We start from the raw sequence: 17749 nt of genomic DNA, 5'->3' as shown, positions 1-17749 counted from the left end.
AACAATGTCATGTGGTGCTAAGTGCTACAAAGATAACTTAAACATTATTAAGCGACAGTGGAACCATTTACAAAATGGGAAATGAGAACTTCAAGTTCACGGGTTTGCCTGGTACAGGCAATGGCCTTCCCAACATCCATTCTCCCTCTGTCCCCATCCCACCCAAGAAAACAGCTTTGGGTTTTCGTTTTCTCCTTTTCTTTTAAACTCAAGGATTTTTTTTTTTTTTCTTAGCTTCATCCATCTCTAAAAACCAACACAACAACAAATGCTAATGCATCATACGATTGCCTGTGACCATCTGATCCGTGTGAAAGGATAGGAACATGTCCAGAATATGGCTAAGGGGAGGGAAGACTCAGGGTGACTCAAATGTCAAGATTGGGTTAGATATTCAGAGCCCCAGGGTGTCCCTGAATATCCCCTCGCCTCTCCACTGCCTCCACACGGAAATATTCTTTCAAATGATTGTTCAGTAAATCACAGTGATATAGCTGTTCTGTATTTAAAATTAACCTAGCAGTATGTCATCTCTCAAAAATTTGTATATAAGGTTTCTTCACAGTTCACAACTCAACTAAACCCTCCCAGGGGTTGCTTGGAAAGACTGGTGGTTGTGCTCTCTTAATTGTGAGTTGGTTGGTACATTTTTCTGCCCTCTAATCCCATTTCCAGGACGCTCTGAGGGAGACAAATAATAAGAGTTAATCCTTCACTGTTCATTATCTCTCACTCTTCTAAGACAGACAGACAGACACACAGACTCACGCACGCACGCACGCACGCACATACACATGCAGATCATCCATCTCTTGGGAATGAATTTGTGTGAACGTTGCCCCACCCACCAGGGAAAGCGACAAGTTTTAACAGCTCCAGGCCTGAATGAAAGGCCTTTGTGTCCTGAACCGAGGCATTTTGAAACCAGTTCCACCAGTGTGGCTAGGAAACTGATGCAAACTTCTCAGGTTTCTCCAAGTGTGACAGACACAAACAGTCTAGTTTCCTTTAAGGAGTCACAGGAGAGCTCAGCCTAGTCAAGTGGCTGGAGGGCGGCAGCACTGGAAACCATTAGATGTGTGGCCGTGTGAGCATAATGGATTGGGGGAAGTGCCATGGTAGAGGTTTGTAGAAATTGCTGAGGGTGAAAGATGAGCAAGGACGGGTTCTCGGGTTCTCGGGAGAGGCGACATTTAAGTTGAAGTCAGAGGCGAAATGTGCCAGAGGGGTGGTTTAAGAAGCTGAACTTTGGAAAAATGTCTTAAATTTCATATAACTCCACTTAAGAAATCTTCTTAAATCTTAACGATATGGAATATTTCTCAGGACAGAAAAGAAAAATCTTAGATCCTTGAATCTATCTCACAGAGATTAAGAAGAAACTTTTAAAGAAAATGTGACAATGTATTTCCGACCAATAATACTACAATATCTTAGCTAAGCTTTACAGTTGTAACTCCCTGAATTAAAATAATATTATTCAGAAATTATAAAACATCTAATACAATGGCTTCTCTGCCTTGAAAACAAGGTATTTTGCTTTAATATAGCCTAACCTACGTATAAGGATTTCAGACATTCGAATGATGATAAATTCTCTCATTTATTCACAGGTTATTCACAGTTAAGAAGGAACAGGGACTGTATGAAGGGACTGTATGAATAAATAAGATTCAAAATTAAAGGTTGATTGCCCTGTCACCATTTGACCCAGCAATTCCATTCCTAGGTATATACTTAAATGAAATAAAGACATCCATGTAGAAAAACTTGTACACAGATGTTCCTAGCAGCATTATTCACAACAGCCAAAATGTGAAAGCAACCTAAATGTCCATCACCTAATGAACAGATAATTAAAACGTGACATATCCATGAAATGGAATATTATTTGGTTATAAAAAGGAAAGAAATGCTGATACATGCTTCCAAAAAAAGAGATGAACCTTGAGAACATTATAATACATGAAAGTAGCCAGTCACACAAGAACACATATGATTTCATTTATGTGAAAAGTCCATAAAAGGCATACTTAATAGAAACAGAAAGTAGATTAGTGGTTGCCAAGTAAAGGGAGATGGAGATGGAGTCTGACTGCTAATGGACAGGAGGGGTTTCTTTTTGGGGTGATGAAATGTTCTAAACTTAGATGGTGGTGATGCACAACTCTGTGAATTTACTAAAACCATTGACTTGTACCCTTTTAAGTGAATAAATTTATTATCTGTGAATTACATACCAAGAAGACATTTAAAAGAAAGTCGATTGCACTACCTTTAGAAATAAAATAAGTTGAGTTTTTAGATTTAATTATAATAGTCAGTTCAAATTAGACTATCAGCACATGGTATCTGTAGATATTGGTTAGGAAGGAAATGACTGACAGAAAGTAATAGGGAGGAAATTGTGTAAGAAATACTTAATCTAGACTTTGGAAAGTAAACTGATTGGTGTTCACCAACAAAAACCACTGCTACAAATTAGAAGTGGGTTCAGGATGCCAAATTTAGAGACCAGAACAACTTCCCTTGAAATCAGCAGCCCAGAATATGTAATAACAGATTTGTGGAACTATGAAATACATACAGCTCTTTGCAGAAACACAGATGCAATGAAAAAAGCAAAGTAATTTCACTGAACAGATTAGTTCCATATCCTTGTTACACAGAAAGAATAATTCAGGTACCAGACAAAGAATGCAATTTACAATGACAAAATGTCAGGCCTAATATTAAAAAGCCTCAAAATATACCACAAGCTCTCTAATGACCTCTAGTGGTTAGAACTAAAATTGCTTGGCTTATGATACAGGAGACTACACCACAAAGCAATTATGGACGTGGAGTTCGGTCTATTATTTTCTTATCTTGCAAGCTGTAAATTTGGAGTAAAAGGAGACCTAGCTAATGACTACGGTAAAAAGTTATCTTCCCTATTTTTCAAGCGTTGACTAAAGAGTCTATTTTTCTGTGGCTTGTCTTTGCAGCTTCTTTCAACACAGCCAGGAACGTGTCCATTTCCCCTCAGTGACTCGGTGACTTCATCAGGGACAGTTGGTTAATAATCCACTATGTGCCCACAGATGCAAGAGAAAGCTGACAACGGAGAAGGTGAGTGAGGAGGGAGAAAAGATGAAATGGTTGATCAAACGAGATGGGCAGGAAAAACTGCAAGAAAACGTGGGAGGCCTTTTTGCAAACTAAAATAAGCCAGTTTGGTCTTGCACAACACTCAAGTACGTTTTGGTAGCTACCTAAGAAGTTCAAAGGTTAACCTCTTCCTCCAGCCTCACCAGCACGTTATAGTGAAAGACACTAAAACCAAATGATGCCACACCTCAACTTTTACTAAGCCAACCTTAATAAATAAGCCCAAATCACTGCACACAATCTCTTCTGTAAGCTTGATGAAATCCCAGCTCTCTGTCCTTTCGGTAAAAGTTTCACTCATTTGAAAAGGGATAAGAAATAGGACAAATTCCTAAAACAAGATTCTAGCATTGCCCTCATTGTTGGTCTCAGGCTACCAGATCTCCAGACTGACAAGGCCACTTGTTTGGGGATGAAGCCTGGGAAACCATCCTTACAGCACCTGCTAGCAGCCTGTCTGGATTTTTTACTCAAGTCCAGGCATGCTGGAGGGCTCTCTGGAACATTTTGGTTTGTCCCACAGCTGAATATCTTTAGTTTCACCAAAGAAAGTCCATTTCTAACATTCATCTGCCAAGTGAACAAGCCTCTAGTTGCTCTGATAACTAACGAATGTCCGGTATTTGCTATGCTATTTAGCAAAGTATCTGGTCATAACTGAGACTGTGACCTTCCTAATACAATGCTAGCTAACTACGCCTAGAGTATTAATTCCTGATCAGAACGTTAGCTATCCCTGGTATTTCAACTAATACCTTCAAATATCACACTGTCTCTGCTGAAGCATTTCAAAGAAAATAACAGACGTAACAGCAGGGAAGGGCAAGACTAAGAACAAGGACCCATTATTGGCAATCAGTGACCACGGCCATACAAGTGTATGTACCAGATATCTACTTGAAATATCTTGTCTGTCCGGCACTTCCAAGGAGAAGTTAATATACTAAGAGAATGTTAAAAATTTACTGGCTGAAGCTATTTACAAATTTTCGTAAAAACTAAACCTCCCACCGTGCTATGAAGATATTAAAGCACCCAACTCCATTTCAGCCCCAGGAGGAAGCAGCACTAGAAGGGTCTGTTTATAAATCTTAAAATATCAATTGCTTTATTTGCTTTTTTTCCCTCCCGGGAGAAAAAGATAAAAATCTTAAAGGTTATATAAACATTTTACTATATACTGTTTTCTTTAAGAACACATGATAATTACCTCGTTAGGCTATGTTTACCTTAATTGTGATTTAGTGCATCGTAAAAATATCGTGAATAAGAATTCTTGGCGTTGCTTGTTAGTCCAGAGGTCGAACCAGTGACTTATAAGGGCAACTCTTTCCTGAAAGAGCTATAAAGGGGGAAAAAGGGTATTTTCCTGTATATTTAACATAGTCTTAGTTGCTAAGCAATCCTTAGGCAGTCTAACGGCTTCACAGCTAATATTTGCATAGCACATTACAGTTCACAAAGCACTTTCACACATGTAGCAGGGGTCTCTCTCGTCAGCTTTGACTGCTCTTATTCAGGGATACAGACAAGCCCAGGCTGGTCGGGTGGGCTGGTGGAAAAGGCTGGGTGACATAATTATAGAGGGGCCCAAGACGGCCTCTTGCAAGACAAAAAGATAATCCTGGCTCTTGTTCCTACCTGAGTTAATGTGACCCGGGGAAACAGATTCCAAACATTTTATCTGGAAAACACACAGAGGCTACACTTGTTTAATTGTGAAAATAAGGCCGTTTGAAGGAGGTTTGATTTGGTTAACCCACAGTCCTATACCTTCATAGTACTCACCAAAATGAAGGTTAATAAATATTGCTAAACAGCTGCTGTTAGATGTGTCTCCTGGGAAGACATACACCAAGAAATGGTGTCCCCTCCTCCCCTCAAAACCTGGACTTCAGTCCAGCTTTGCTCAGAAGACATATAAAAACGCATTGGCTTTATTACTCGGAGGGGCTTTGGCCCTGGTCTGTCTGGTTTCCTTCCCTTGTGAATGGGCCTGAGCCAGGCATGAGCTGTGAGGACTCAGCGGCCTTCTCCATTAAGATCTGACAGAGCCATTCAGTGACTGCTTCCTGTGCTACCCTTCAAAGGGCCATGGAACTGTACAGTTGGCACAGGAGGGAAGAGAGGATTAAAGAAATACACAGAACTACACATTAACGCTCTCCACACCAAAATACCACCCAGAGCACTTCCTCTTTCCTCCTTCCCCATTACAGCCAACCGTGTGTGTTCTGGAGGTTTCCATTTTGTCCCTGGAGGTACAGAGGAAAGGGGAGACAGATCCTGAGCCTCCCATAATTTAAGAGTTGGAGACTGGGGTGAAAAGTGACTATCTTTGGTGCAGACAAATGTAGATTTATTTTTGTTTAAAGTAATTCAAAAACTAAATTCTTTAGAAGGTTTTAAAATATATATATGACAACATGAAACCCAATATGTCATAGTAAATTTAGCCTTACAAATTAAACTTGTTTTATTCTACGGTATGTAACTCGCCTGTCTATTTAATGACTTGTTGGTAAATGGTGTCCAGGCACTGAATCTCCGGTGGAAGCTCTCCATCTCCAGCGTGTTCCTGGAAGAATCCCGAGCTGCCATCTCAGCAAATTATTTACTTCCAATCCTAGAAACCATAGGTTCATTTCAATAGATACTGAGTTAAGATCACGGAGAAACATCCAGCATCTTGATGTTGTCCTTATAGGAATTATATAATTATAGCAATTTGTTCAAATACATATATTTATATACATATAATTATAGCAATTCATTCATATATACATATATACACATATGTACAATTCATTCATTTATGTATATATATCGCTATGAAAAATAATCCATACAAATAAAGATAGGGAGTTCACACTTTCTAAGTCATTATAATTTATTCTGTCCTCATCTACTTGCACCCAAATATGAATCTAAATCAGAGTTTCACTTTGGTGGGAAAATGACTAGAAATTGTAATGTTAATCAACCAGAAATCCTGACTTTTTCTTTCCCTAGAAAGCAAGAATCTGAAGAGCTCAAAGACGGCACTCCACCTGCCTATCTTTTGAGAACACAAGTCAAAGGGGATGTGGAGGAAAAAAAAATTAGGCTAATGTATTAGTTATCCATTGCTGCATAACAAATTATCCCAAAATTTAACAGCTAAAAACAACAAACCCTATTACCTCAAAGTTTCTGTGGGTGAGAAATCTAGGCACAGCTTGGCGAAGTACTGTATTAGTCTACTAGAGCTGCCACAACAAAATACCACAGACTGGGTGGCGTGAACAACACAAATTTATTTTCTGACAGTTCTGGAAGCTACAAGTCCAAGATCAAGGCGCTGTCAGGGATGGCTTCTGTTGAGACCTCTCTTTCTGTATACCTTCCTTCTGTATGTGAGCATGTGCACATACACATACACACACACACACACACACACACACACACGGAGACAGGAGAGGGGAGGGGAGGAGGATGGAGAGATCTGGTATCTCCTCTTCCCCTTATGAGGACACTAGTCCTCTTGGATTAAGCCCCACCCTAACAACCTCATTGTCTCTTTACAGGTTCTGTCTCCAAATATAGTCTCGTTGGGGGTTAGGGCTTGCAACATATGAATTTTGGGGGATACGGTTAAGTCCATAATAGGTATCTCTGCTTCAAGGTCTTTCATAAGCCTGAAGTCAAGATGTTGGCCAGGGCTCCAGACTCATCTGAAGGATTCGAAGCTCCTTTGTGTGGCTGTTGGCAGGATTCAGTTGTCACGGGCCACTGAACTGAAGGCCTCTGTTCTCATTGGCTGTTGGCTGGAGGCCACCCTTGCCTTCCTTGCCATATGGGCCTCTCCAAAGGACAGTTCATATGGCAACTGGCTTCCATCAGAGTGAGCAAATAAAAAAGCAAGAGGGCACACAAGAGAAAAACCATAGTCTCTTTGTGACCTAACTTCAGAAGTGATATTGCATCATGTTTGCTCTATTCTATTAGTTAAAGGCAAGTCACTAGCTCCAACTCACACTCAAGGGCAGACAATTAGACAAGAGTATGAACAGTAATACAATCTATCAGAGTTCACTCTTTAGGTTACCTCTTTTCCCACAGCAGAACACATTTATTCATTGCTTGAGGGATAAAACCCAAAGTTTTATCTTATCAATAGTTTTAGCTTAGATCCCAGGAGATATGAATGATTCATAACAGTCTCTACAAATCTAGATATAGATCTTTTTGTTCTAGAGATCTCTAAACTGAAAAGCTAAGTTATCTGGCCCTAGCTTCTATAGATAATATATAAAATGGTTAAAACAGGGAAAGGAAAACTTCAATAAATATTCCCATTTGTAAAGGAGAATGACATATAAAAGAGTTAATCCATTGCAATTCAGTGATTCTGTTGACAGGACCACTTTCAAAATCTATTTCAAGTTATTTATCTGATTCTAGGCAGTGCTGTACGTTGCAATGGTTTAGAGACCTCACCTCATTGTCTCTGTCTCTCCCTTTGTCTGTCTCTGTGTCTGTCTCTGTCTCTCCTTCCCTTCCCCTCCTCCCACCCCTCTCCCCTCCCCTCCCCTCCCCTCCTCTCTCTCCTCTCTCTCTCATTGCAACTATTTGGAGCCTACGAGTCTCTCTTCCATGACATATTTTCTCAACTGAAAATATTTTCTGAGTACCGTTTTGTTCCATTCCGAGATCCTAATGATAAAGTGATAGCCATACCCTTAACCTGGTCTTTGCTATTAGGCAAAGTTCTATATACCACTTGTTACTGAAAGGCCTTCTCAATTGATTCTTTACTAGTTGAAAATGTGAATCAATTGCACCTTCCAATTTTGCTAGTACCTGAGTTTTTTGGCTATCTCCGAATTCCTTTATATTCCTCCTTGTAAACCAGCCAAAAATTTTCTGAGCTCCTTTATTTCTTGTAGTACCTTGGCAAATGCAGTAATTAGTAATGAACTCATTCTAATAACATCAATTTTCTACCTCTTTGAATAAAGTACAAAGCTCATTAGGTATATTATATGCCCTTTACCCTATTCGAGATTATAGTTTTACAAAATCCTCCCTAGTGCATAGCATGAATTGCCATCTTTCCAAATGTCCAATAACAATTTCATGCTACCAGACTGGAAGTTAATGCCATATAATTTGAAATTTGTTGCTGTTATTAATGCAGCACCTTATTCCTGGAACAAATATTCGTATCCACCAAACATTTAAGGAAGAAATAACAGTAAACTTGCACAAAATCATCAAGAGAACAGAACAAGTAAGAATTATTCCTAAAACCTTTGATAAAGTCTGAAAATCCTTGATATCAAAACCCAACATGGACCTTACACGAAAAGAATGTCATAGGTTTATTATCACAAACATAGATGTAAAAATTCTGATCAAAATATTAGAACACAGCAATATATAAAAAAGATACTATATCAGCACCCAGCTGGATTTATTCTTCGAATGTATAGTTGGTTTCATATTACAAAATCAATGTACTTATTAACAAAACAAAGGAGAAAAGTGATATGACAATCTCAGTAGATACAAAAAAAAGTGCATTTGATTATCTTCAACACTTTTTGATAGCAACAAAAAATCTTAGCAAGCTAGGACTTGAAGGGAACTTTCTTATCTAAATAAAGACATAACAAACATTCAATTCAATGGAGGAAATGTTGAAACTTTCCCTCTCATAGTTACTACCTTCTTTATTCAACATTGTTCTGTCCGAAGTAATAAAGGAATAAAATAAAATATAAAATAATTGAAGAGGAAAAAATTTTTCATTACATATTAATGTCATAATTGCATGTGGAAAATACTAAAGAGTCTACAGATTTAATGCATAAACTCAAGAAGATTGCTGCCCACAAGGGCAATGTTTTCAAATCTGTATTTCTGTATACTAAGAAGAAATCTTTATTAAACAATAATGTATCATTAGTAACAAATTTATTAATTCAATTTAAATCAAATAAGAACAAGTACTCCACATAGAATACTAAAAATTTTATCAAGAAAAAAATTTAAAGATTTCAATAAAAAAAAAAGAGTACGCACCTGCATAGATGTTGGTTCTACCCAACTAATTCATTACTTAATATAACCTCAGTTTGTGTGTTTGACAAACTGAGGTTGTATGGAGATGCAAAGCATCCAGGATAGCAAAGATAACTTCAAAAAGAATAAAGCGGTAAAACTTACTTTATATGATATCGGCATTTAATATAAAGGTGGTGGAAATAAGAGCATGAGCTATTGGCACAAGAATAGACAAATAAACCAACAGAATGGATCAATGAGTCCAGAAACAGACTCATATGTACGGACAGTTGACTTATGACAAAGGTGGCATTGCAGAGCAGTGGGAAAAGGAAGCTTCCAGTGAGCAATGCATAAAGTAGAGCTACTATCCAGTTAAGCCCAGCTGGCCCCCAGAATCATGAGAAAGAAATGATTATTGCTTTAAGCCACTAGATTTTGGGGTGGTTTGTTATTCAGCAATAATAACTGATGCGAAAATTGGTACCTGGAAGTAGAGTGGAGTTATGCCATAGCGTGACTTAAAACTCATGGCATTGACTTTGGAAATGGGCAGCAAGCGGGAATTGAAAGGGTGGTGAGGAGACTGTTTCTGGAGACTAGAAGAGCAGTGAAGTTGCTGTGAAAGGCTAGAAAAAGGGTAACCTGTGTTATGTAGCACTGGACTGTTTAGTAACACCACTGCCTGCATTAATGTGGACAATAAAAAATGTACCAGGGTATATGTACATATGGCTAAAGAGATTCCAAGCAGGATACAGAATATGCTGATTGGCTTCTTAGGCTGCATCTGATACAGTAAGAGAGAGATGAAATTACTTGAAAGATCTATTTAATTTTTGAGTAGATTTTAGTGGAAATAAATATCATTGGCTACAGTATCTTCAGCCGGCAAAAAGTCTCCAAGTAATAAATGGCCTTATTACTTTGCTAAGGTCTTTGAAAGGTTTAGGTGGTACCTCAGAGACTCTTTCTTTAGAAAATAAAACTTTCTGAAAATCTTTAAGATTTTTGTCCCAGAACACAGGTAGAGAGGGGCTGGCCTATCTCAAAGAAGTTTGTGGATATAGTTTTGTCCAATAGAACAGATTATAATTAGATACATAGAAAGCCCATAAAATGGTCAAGAATACTATTCTGGCCAGTTTGAAATAAAAAGGAGCCAAGAAAGTCTGAAATAATCTCTGAGCCTCTAACTTTCCATAGGCAAGAAGCAGGCTTAGAAAGGTATGCAACTGCAACCACAAATCATTTCTTATTGATAAGGATGAGTGACTCAGAGAACAGAACCATGAGTCGGTAGGGCAGAGCCAAGAGAAACTGAGAACAATAGATTAGGACCACAATCAAGGAATAATCAGGGCAACTGGCCTGGCTGGATTTCAGAATTGCTATGTACCAACCACTGCCACGTGCCTTCTGTTTCCTGTCTTTGTAAAGAGGAAAGACTGTCGCAGTTATCTGTTTGTGTTTCACCAGTGTAAGCTGGGCATCTGGGAGACAGCTAGGTTCAGAGCTCTCTGGATCAAGAGGAGCCACCGGCAAGGAGCCCCCTTTGCCATTGGAGTTGATGTAGAGCACAAGAGATAGAACTTCAAGCCTGATACCATAATTGGATGAGACTGTGGGTGTCTTGGGATGGGGTAAATGTATTTTGCATGTGAAAAGCATTGAATTGTTGTGGACAGAGAACAGAACACAATATATTGTCTATACATATTGCCACAAACAAGGGCTCTCATCCCTATACATACACACCAGTTCTCCCATCACAAGATGGAGTTTATTGCTGTCCCTCCCTTTGAATCTGCACTAGAGCTGCCTTGTTTTAACCAGTAAGCTATTGTGGAAGTGAAGATGTGTGACCTCTGGGTCTAGGCCTTAAGATGTGCAGTTTCTATTTTGTACTCCAGAGATCTTGCTGTCATATAAATAAGCTTGGACTAGATTACTGAATGATGAGAGACCACATGGGGAGATAGAGGTCAAGCCATCCCCCAGCTGTTTTAGCCACCCAAGCCAAAGCACCAGATGTGTAAATGAAGCCGTCTTGGGTATTACATTGCAACTGAGCTCCCAGGTGAATGCAACATCAATGAGCAAAGTCTACAACAGGAAGCAGAAGAAATGTCCAGATGAGGCCAGCCAACCCGCAGAACTGTGATAAAGAATTATTCCTGTTTCAAGCTACTGAACTTTGGGATGGTTTGTTATTGAGCGTGGACTGACAAAGACATGTGTTGGTGCACATCTACAACTCTCACTATAGCTAGTGAAAGTGTAAATTGGTTTAAGCACTTTGAAAGACCGTCTGGTATTATTTCCTAAAGTCGCACCAACAGAAAACATAAGCACATGGACCAAATAAATTCACGGGAATATTCAAAGCTGCATCAGATGGCTCCAAACTGGAAACAACCCAAGTATGCATCTACAGTCAAAAAGATAACTGTCATCATATAGTCATGTAATAGGATGCTATATACATCAATGAACAATCCGACGCTATGCACAATGATGGGCAGGAATCACAAGCATAAGACATTAAACAAAACAAGCTGAAAACAAAATAATACATTTTCATGGTTTAATTTACACAAAGTTCGACACTATAGTGTTAGAAGTTAGGATGCTGGTTACCTTTGGGGAGGAAAGAGGGGGTAATGATATCAGGGACATGAAAGGTGATTTGCGACCTGGTGGTAGGAGCCCAGGTGACTTAACTTTATAATTCTCTGAGTTCTACACTCATGATCTGCATATTTTCTATATGTCTTCTATCTCAATCAAGATATTAAAACAAGATATTGTTTATAATAATACCAAACAGTATTAAGCACGTAGAAAAAATAAAAGTATAAACTTTATGAAAATTATAAAACTTTATTGAAAAACATTTTCAAAGACCTAAATAGAGAGATATGTTTTATTCATGATTTAGAGGCTCAGAAGACTAAGGAAATTCTCTCAGATTGATCTACAGATTCAATGCAATCTCAATTTTAAAAATCCCAAGAGATAATGTGCTGTGTGTGCGCGCATGCACACGCACACATGTGTAACTTGAAAATCTGACTGTAAAATATTTATGGAAGTTTGAAGGGGTCCCAAATAGTCAGACAGTCTAAAAGAACAACAGAGGGATATGTGTTTCTAGATATCAAGATTCACTATAAAGCTGAAGTAATAGGGTGACAGGTAATAGTATGGAGACAGACATCTAAACAGGAGAACAAAAGAGAAAGTACAAATGGACTTACGTAGACATGAGCACTGGTTTGGTGATAAATCAAAGAGAAAGATGGATTTTTCCATTTATAGAAAACAATATCTGTTCTAAAAAAAGAGAAAAGAAATAGGACCCCTTTCTCACTCTACACACACACACACACCAACTATCTGAAGGCTTTTTTATATATAAAATCAATTACACATGGTTTGTGGATCCCCAGAGGACAAAATTAAGAACAACGGATAATATCAGAGAGACAGATTTTGGACCAAACTAAGTGAGAAAACCACCACTTCATCAGCTTTAGTTGTCTCAGGAGGTTATGTACATTACTGGAGATATTAAAACACAAATCCACTGACCACTTGTCAGTGAAATTCTAGCTGGGATTCAAGCATCGGAAATGTCAAAGTTTCTAAGCAACCATCTGCTGCTATAAATTCCAAGAAAAGAACAGGGCCTAAAGTAGCTGAAGAAATTTTATTGGTGAGCCAGAAGATTTTGAGAATAAGATAAATATTTGCAGTGCCTCTACTCTTATTACACTTTGATAAGCTAGAAGCACATTTAAAAATGAATATGTTGGAAAGGCATGTACCATATTAGAAACAATTTTAGAAATATTGCAAGGGCAGCATGACAGCACCAAATTTGGATCCCTGCTCTGAAATACCTCCACCCCACGAACTGAAGTTTCTTCATGTGTAAAACAAGGCAGTGATGTGTCTTTGTGAACTATAGTATAATAATGTGTTGTCTAGATAAAAACCTCGTGGCAATGTGGAAAATTAAATACCTTCTTCTGAATCAACTTTAAATCAAAGCAAATCCTTAATTTCATAAGATGCCCAGCTGTTGTTATGTGAAATTCCTCCAAGAGCCAACATAAGGGATTTTTTATTTAGCAAGCTCTCAAAATTGTTATGATCCTCTGTGTTAAGGGATTACTGAGTTACATATGAGTGGAATGTTACAGAAGGAATCATCGCTCTGTCTACTGGTGGGCTTAAATATGTGAGTAGAGTACATCAGATATAGATATATAGATATAGATAGACAGATATGGGTATAAATAAATATAAATATGGATAGAGATATATCTTTCCACAGAATTATGTTATTCTCTGAGATGTCGACTTTGTTGATTATTCAATCTAGGAAGAAATGGCATATTGGCGATCACTACTTCCAAAAGTGGAATGATTTCATATTTCAGGATTTTATATTTCTCAAAATAGTAGCTCCATAAAATATTAATAGGTATTTCCCAGAAAATTAAGATCTATGGTTAAATGTGCTTGGGAAATTCTTAATTGAACAAAATTAAATGTTTTTGTAGGATGTCTTAGAAACCTTAACATGCTGATGTTCACAGTGACTCTCCAAGAGGAGGAAATAGTATGCAGCATTTCCCTTGTTCATTGTTATAGGAGCCTTTTGTAGTGTGTTTGGTTGTCTAATGTGGTTATTTAATGCTGTGTAACAAACGGTCCCAAAACTTAGTGGCTTAAAAAAGCAAACATAATCATCTCACAGTTTCAGGGAGGAATCAAGGCATAGCTTTTCCAGGTCCTCTGGCTCGGAGTCTCTCACAATCCAAACGTCAGCTGGGACTGTAGTTATCCCAAAGCTGGACTGAGGAATGATCCACTTCGAAGCTCATGTTAGTGGTTGTTGGCAAGATTCAGTTCCTCACAGACTGTTGGAACAAGAGCCTCAGTTCCTTGCTGGCTGTTGGCTGGGGGCTCCTCTCCCTTGTAGGCTTGTCTGTAGCTTAGCTCATAAAATGGCATTTGGCCAAGTGAGCAAGCAAGAGGGCGAGAGAGGGCAGGCAAGATAGAAGCCAGAGTCTCTGTGCAGTGTAATCGGGAGTGATACCCCACCACTTTTTGATTAGTCATAATAGGGGTCAGCAAACATGGTCACCAAGCCATAATTGCATGCCACTGATTTTTGTAAATAGTTTTATCGAAACTAATCACATGTATTTATATATTGTCGATGGTCGCTTTTATACTGCAACAGCAGAACTGAGTAATTGAGAGAGAGCCCAAATAGCCCACAAAGCCAAAAATATTTACTACCTGGCCCTTTACAGAAAAAGTTTGGCACCCCTGCCTTAGAAGCGAGCCCAGCCCACACTCTAGGGGATGGATTCACAAGGACCTGCGTACCAGGAACCTGGGTCCCTGGAAGCCATTTTAGAAATTGCCTACCCCATTTGTGTCTTCCAACAAGTAGTTATTTGGCATATATTTGCTAAGCAAGTAAATGAATAATGGTACAAAATTTCCAAATTTTAGGTTGGAAAAGCAAGTTACTAGCTAAGAAAAAGCCAAGTTCCTTCACTGATTATTAGAATTTGACAACTGTGTCACAACTGTGATAATTTATCCACTTACGCGAGTGATCCTATCAGCAATTTCCATCACTACGTTAAATGAGTTACATGGGAAAATAAGCTTAGAATTGAATTAATCGGTAGATCTGACAGGTTTTTCTTTCATGACATGAGCAAATTTGAAGAAAGGGAAGTATTTTAGGGTATTTATTTGAGACGAGAATTCATTCAGGGTCGAGAATACTTATTGTGAACTATGTTTACGATATGGCAGTTACCAATATCTTCTAATATCTTTAGAAAGATGCACTTGGCATTTCTTCCTTGAGAAACTTTTAGATTCTATGTATTGGGACAAATTTATAGCAAGTCTTCCTCTTAAAGCATGAATAAGGAATGAACTACTAGAAGTGAGGGGAAAAAAATTCGGTCCCTGAAATATGCCTCCCAAGACTTTTTTCGGGTTCTAAAGATCACAGAAAACAGAGTGCAAGAAAAGTATGTGCAATTAGTGAAAAAACAAAAACAGAAAAACCAGAAACAGAAGTGAAAGGCTATTTCAATTAAATTAAAATTTTTTGAGGGTATGTAAAAATATGACTTGTTTTGAATATTAACAGGTATATAATTTTGATTAAATGAACATATAAAGGATGATGAAAGTGATGGCGTACTTCGAGAAAACCTGTGCTGCCGATAGCACAGGAGGTGACAGGAAACGCCAGAGTTGGGAGCCAGTACTGGACATAATCGAATGTTGGATTTGCTCAGGTAAAAGCTATAAAATTAAAGCTATAACAAGAAGCAACTGTACTATTTAAATTCATTCAGGAAAAATGACTAGTTATGTTGCTCTAAAACCTTGGAGTCCCTAACACCTACTTTCTCCCACTGAAATAATAGAGCGTGATTTTTGAGGTTCCTGAGGTGCGTGAATGTCAAGATGTGCCTGAAAACAATTGCCTGAGTTGTGCTGAACTTAAGTACAGATAATGTCAGGATATTCAGTTATGATATTATGGCAAGATTTATTCATAAGCACAGTATAAGTACTTTTAAAAAGGTAAATATTACAAGTACCAAGGTTTAATTACTTGTCCTATTCACCAAAACAGCATATTAGCTCAGAGCTATACAATCATAACCATGAACAGTGTTTGCAGTAGATTCTTCGCGTCTCCGCTTCACTATCCTCCCAGGCAGGGCACTCGGCACGCCCCTAGCCCAGGACCTTGGAGAACCTGAGCAGCTTCATGGTTACCTAGGAAACTAAAGTGGCCTGGGGAGAAACAAAACAATCCCCGTGTAGGGTCAGGTTTGAGTCAGGCTGTGGCAAGTAAAGGCTTACCTCCTCCAGGGCACTCATTTGGAATAGAAAGGAAGTCCAATTTTGGAGTACTGTGGAAAACGCTGATTTTCATAGGACTCCGCACTGGCTTACACCAACCCACTCTCTCCACCGGCCAGTTCTCACCCTCTTTCCTATCGTGAAGTCCAAAATGTGGGGAGTAGGGTGAGGAGGGAAGGGTACCTCCCTATCTCTATCCCAAATGAGTGCTTCAGAGGATAAGAATTTGTGTCACAGCCCAGATCAAGCCTGCCCCCACGCAGAGATTGTTTCGTTTCTCCCCAGGCCACTTCAGTTTTTTGGATAATTACGAAGTTGCTCAGGTTCTCCAAGGAGGAGCCCAGCGTCTAGCCTCATTGCTGCTTAGGGTAGTCCCAAGGCTGCCTGGGGAAGCTACAGCAGCCCGGGCGCTGTTCCTGTGGGGTCCCAAGCAATAGATGCGCGGCCCCAAAGCCAAGGGCTTTACCTCCAAACGGTGGCTGAGACCCGCCTCCAAGTGGCTGCCTCCTCTTTGGACCTTGTAGAAAAGCAGGAGCAAGACTTGTGGCGTCAGCCCAGGCTGGCTTGGGGTGGAGGACAGCAGTGCGCCGGCTCCATAGCGACCCCACAACAGGACCCAGGGCCCCGCCCTCCCGGTACGCAGTTCACCATCCTCAACGCTAGGGCCAGGGTGCAGGGAGGGACCCGCGCGGCCACTGGGCCTTTCTGGCCTGAGTACCCAGAAGCTAGACTCAGATGCCAGGCTGTAGGACCCCAAGAGGAGACCTGGACACCAATGCCAACATTTGCTTGGTCTCAAAGAAAGTCAACAATTTTTAAGGGCATGAGGTGGGAAAGGTAGGGTTTATCTTCAGCAAATGCTGGGAAAATTTTAATACAAATTATTGTCAATTTTAGCATCATACAGGACGTACCAAAATCAAACCAAAGCAAACCAAAAAACAAAAACGCTCTTCCTAATTGATTTCATAATGGTTTTGGTTAAAATGCATTTAACTAGTTATTGTAACGCCTTTAAGTTTTTTTCTTTTCCATGTAGATGAACAGTTATCACCATGGAAAGATGTTCACAATATGAGGTTAGAAAACTATGATGGTATGAATGATCTAATTTTTGTAAATAAACAAAAGTTTAAGAAATATGGAAGTATGTACATAAAAAAAAAAACAATGTTAAATGGTTTGCTCTGGTAGTATTTTTTAAAAATCATCTGCAACGAAGTTTTGTCCACAAGAAATATACATCTATGTAATAAATTTATTGTAAACCAGGCATCTCATTTTTTTCTATTGCCTGTGTTTACACTGTACGAAAGGATACAAATTAGATAAGCTAAAATTTTGTTGCCTGGGACCCACATGGGGTCCCTCGATACAAAAGACAAATGAATAAACAAGGCCAACCTGCTGCTGTCACTAATCCACAGGAAACAGCTTTTGCTTTACTGTCTCAGGACCCACCCAAGAAAAACATGTCACATGGCAAAGTGTCTTTTTATTTTGTCAGAGCCTAGAGTGCTAGTTTCCCCCCTTTGAATCTGTTTTCTCCACCTAACAGAAACATTTCCCAGGTAGCATTTAATGTTCTAATGAGTTCCTCATTTTTAGATAAATTGATCAAAATTCTTCT

The 17749-nt window shown here is 39.0% G+C and overlaps 1 protein-coding gene across 6 annotated transcripts in view; it reads right to left on the bottom strand.

Moving 5' to 3' along the window:
- The window catches only part of ECT2L (epithelial cell transforming 2 like), a 68349-nt gene extending 51578 nt beyond the window's left edge, over positions 1-16771 (bottom strand). For 5 of the 6 annotated variants that reach the window (XM_036222123.1, XM_036222124.1, XM_036222141.1 and 2 more), the window contains exons 1-3: positions 16586-16771; positions 5650-5776; positions 4380-4492 (exon numbers count right to left, since the gene is read on the bottom strand). In XM_036222123.1, coding sequence (XP_036078016.1) covers positions 4380-4492; positions 5650-5751 — 215 coding nt within the window. In that variant the 5' untranslated portion in view covers positions 5752-5776; positions 16586-16771. The remainder of the gene's footprint in view (positions 1-4379; positions 4493-5649; positions 5777-16585) is intronic. The other variant, XM_036222136.1, reaches the window with a different exon arrangement.
- Between the last annotated feature and the right edge of the window lie 978 nt (positions 16772-17749).

The sequence above is a fragment of the Rousettus aegyptiacus genome, unplaced genomic scaffold, assembly GCF_014176215.1.
Source record: "Rousettus aegyptiacus isolate mRouAeg1 unplaced genomic scaffold, mRouAeg1.p scaffold_m13_p_1, whole genome shotgun sequence".
NCBI lineage: Eukaryota > Metazoa > Chordata > Mammalia > Chiroptera > Pteropodidae > Rousettus > Rousettus aegyptiacus.
This window is presented reverse-complemented; position numbering and strand designations above follow the sequence as displayed.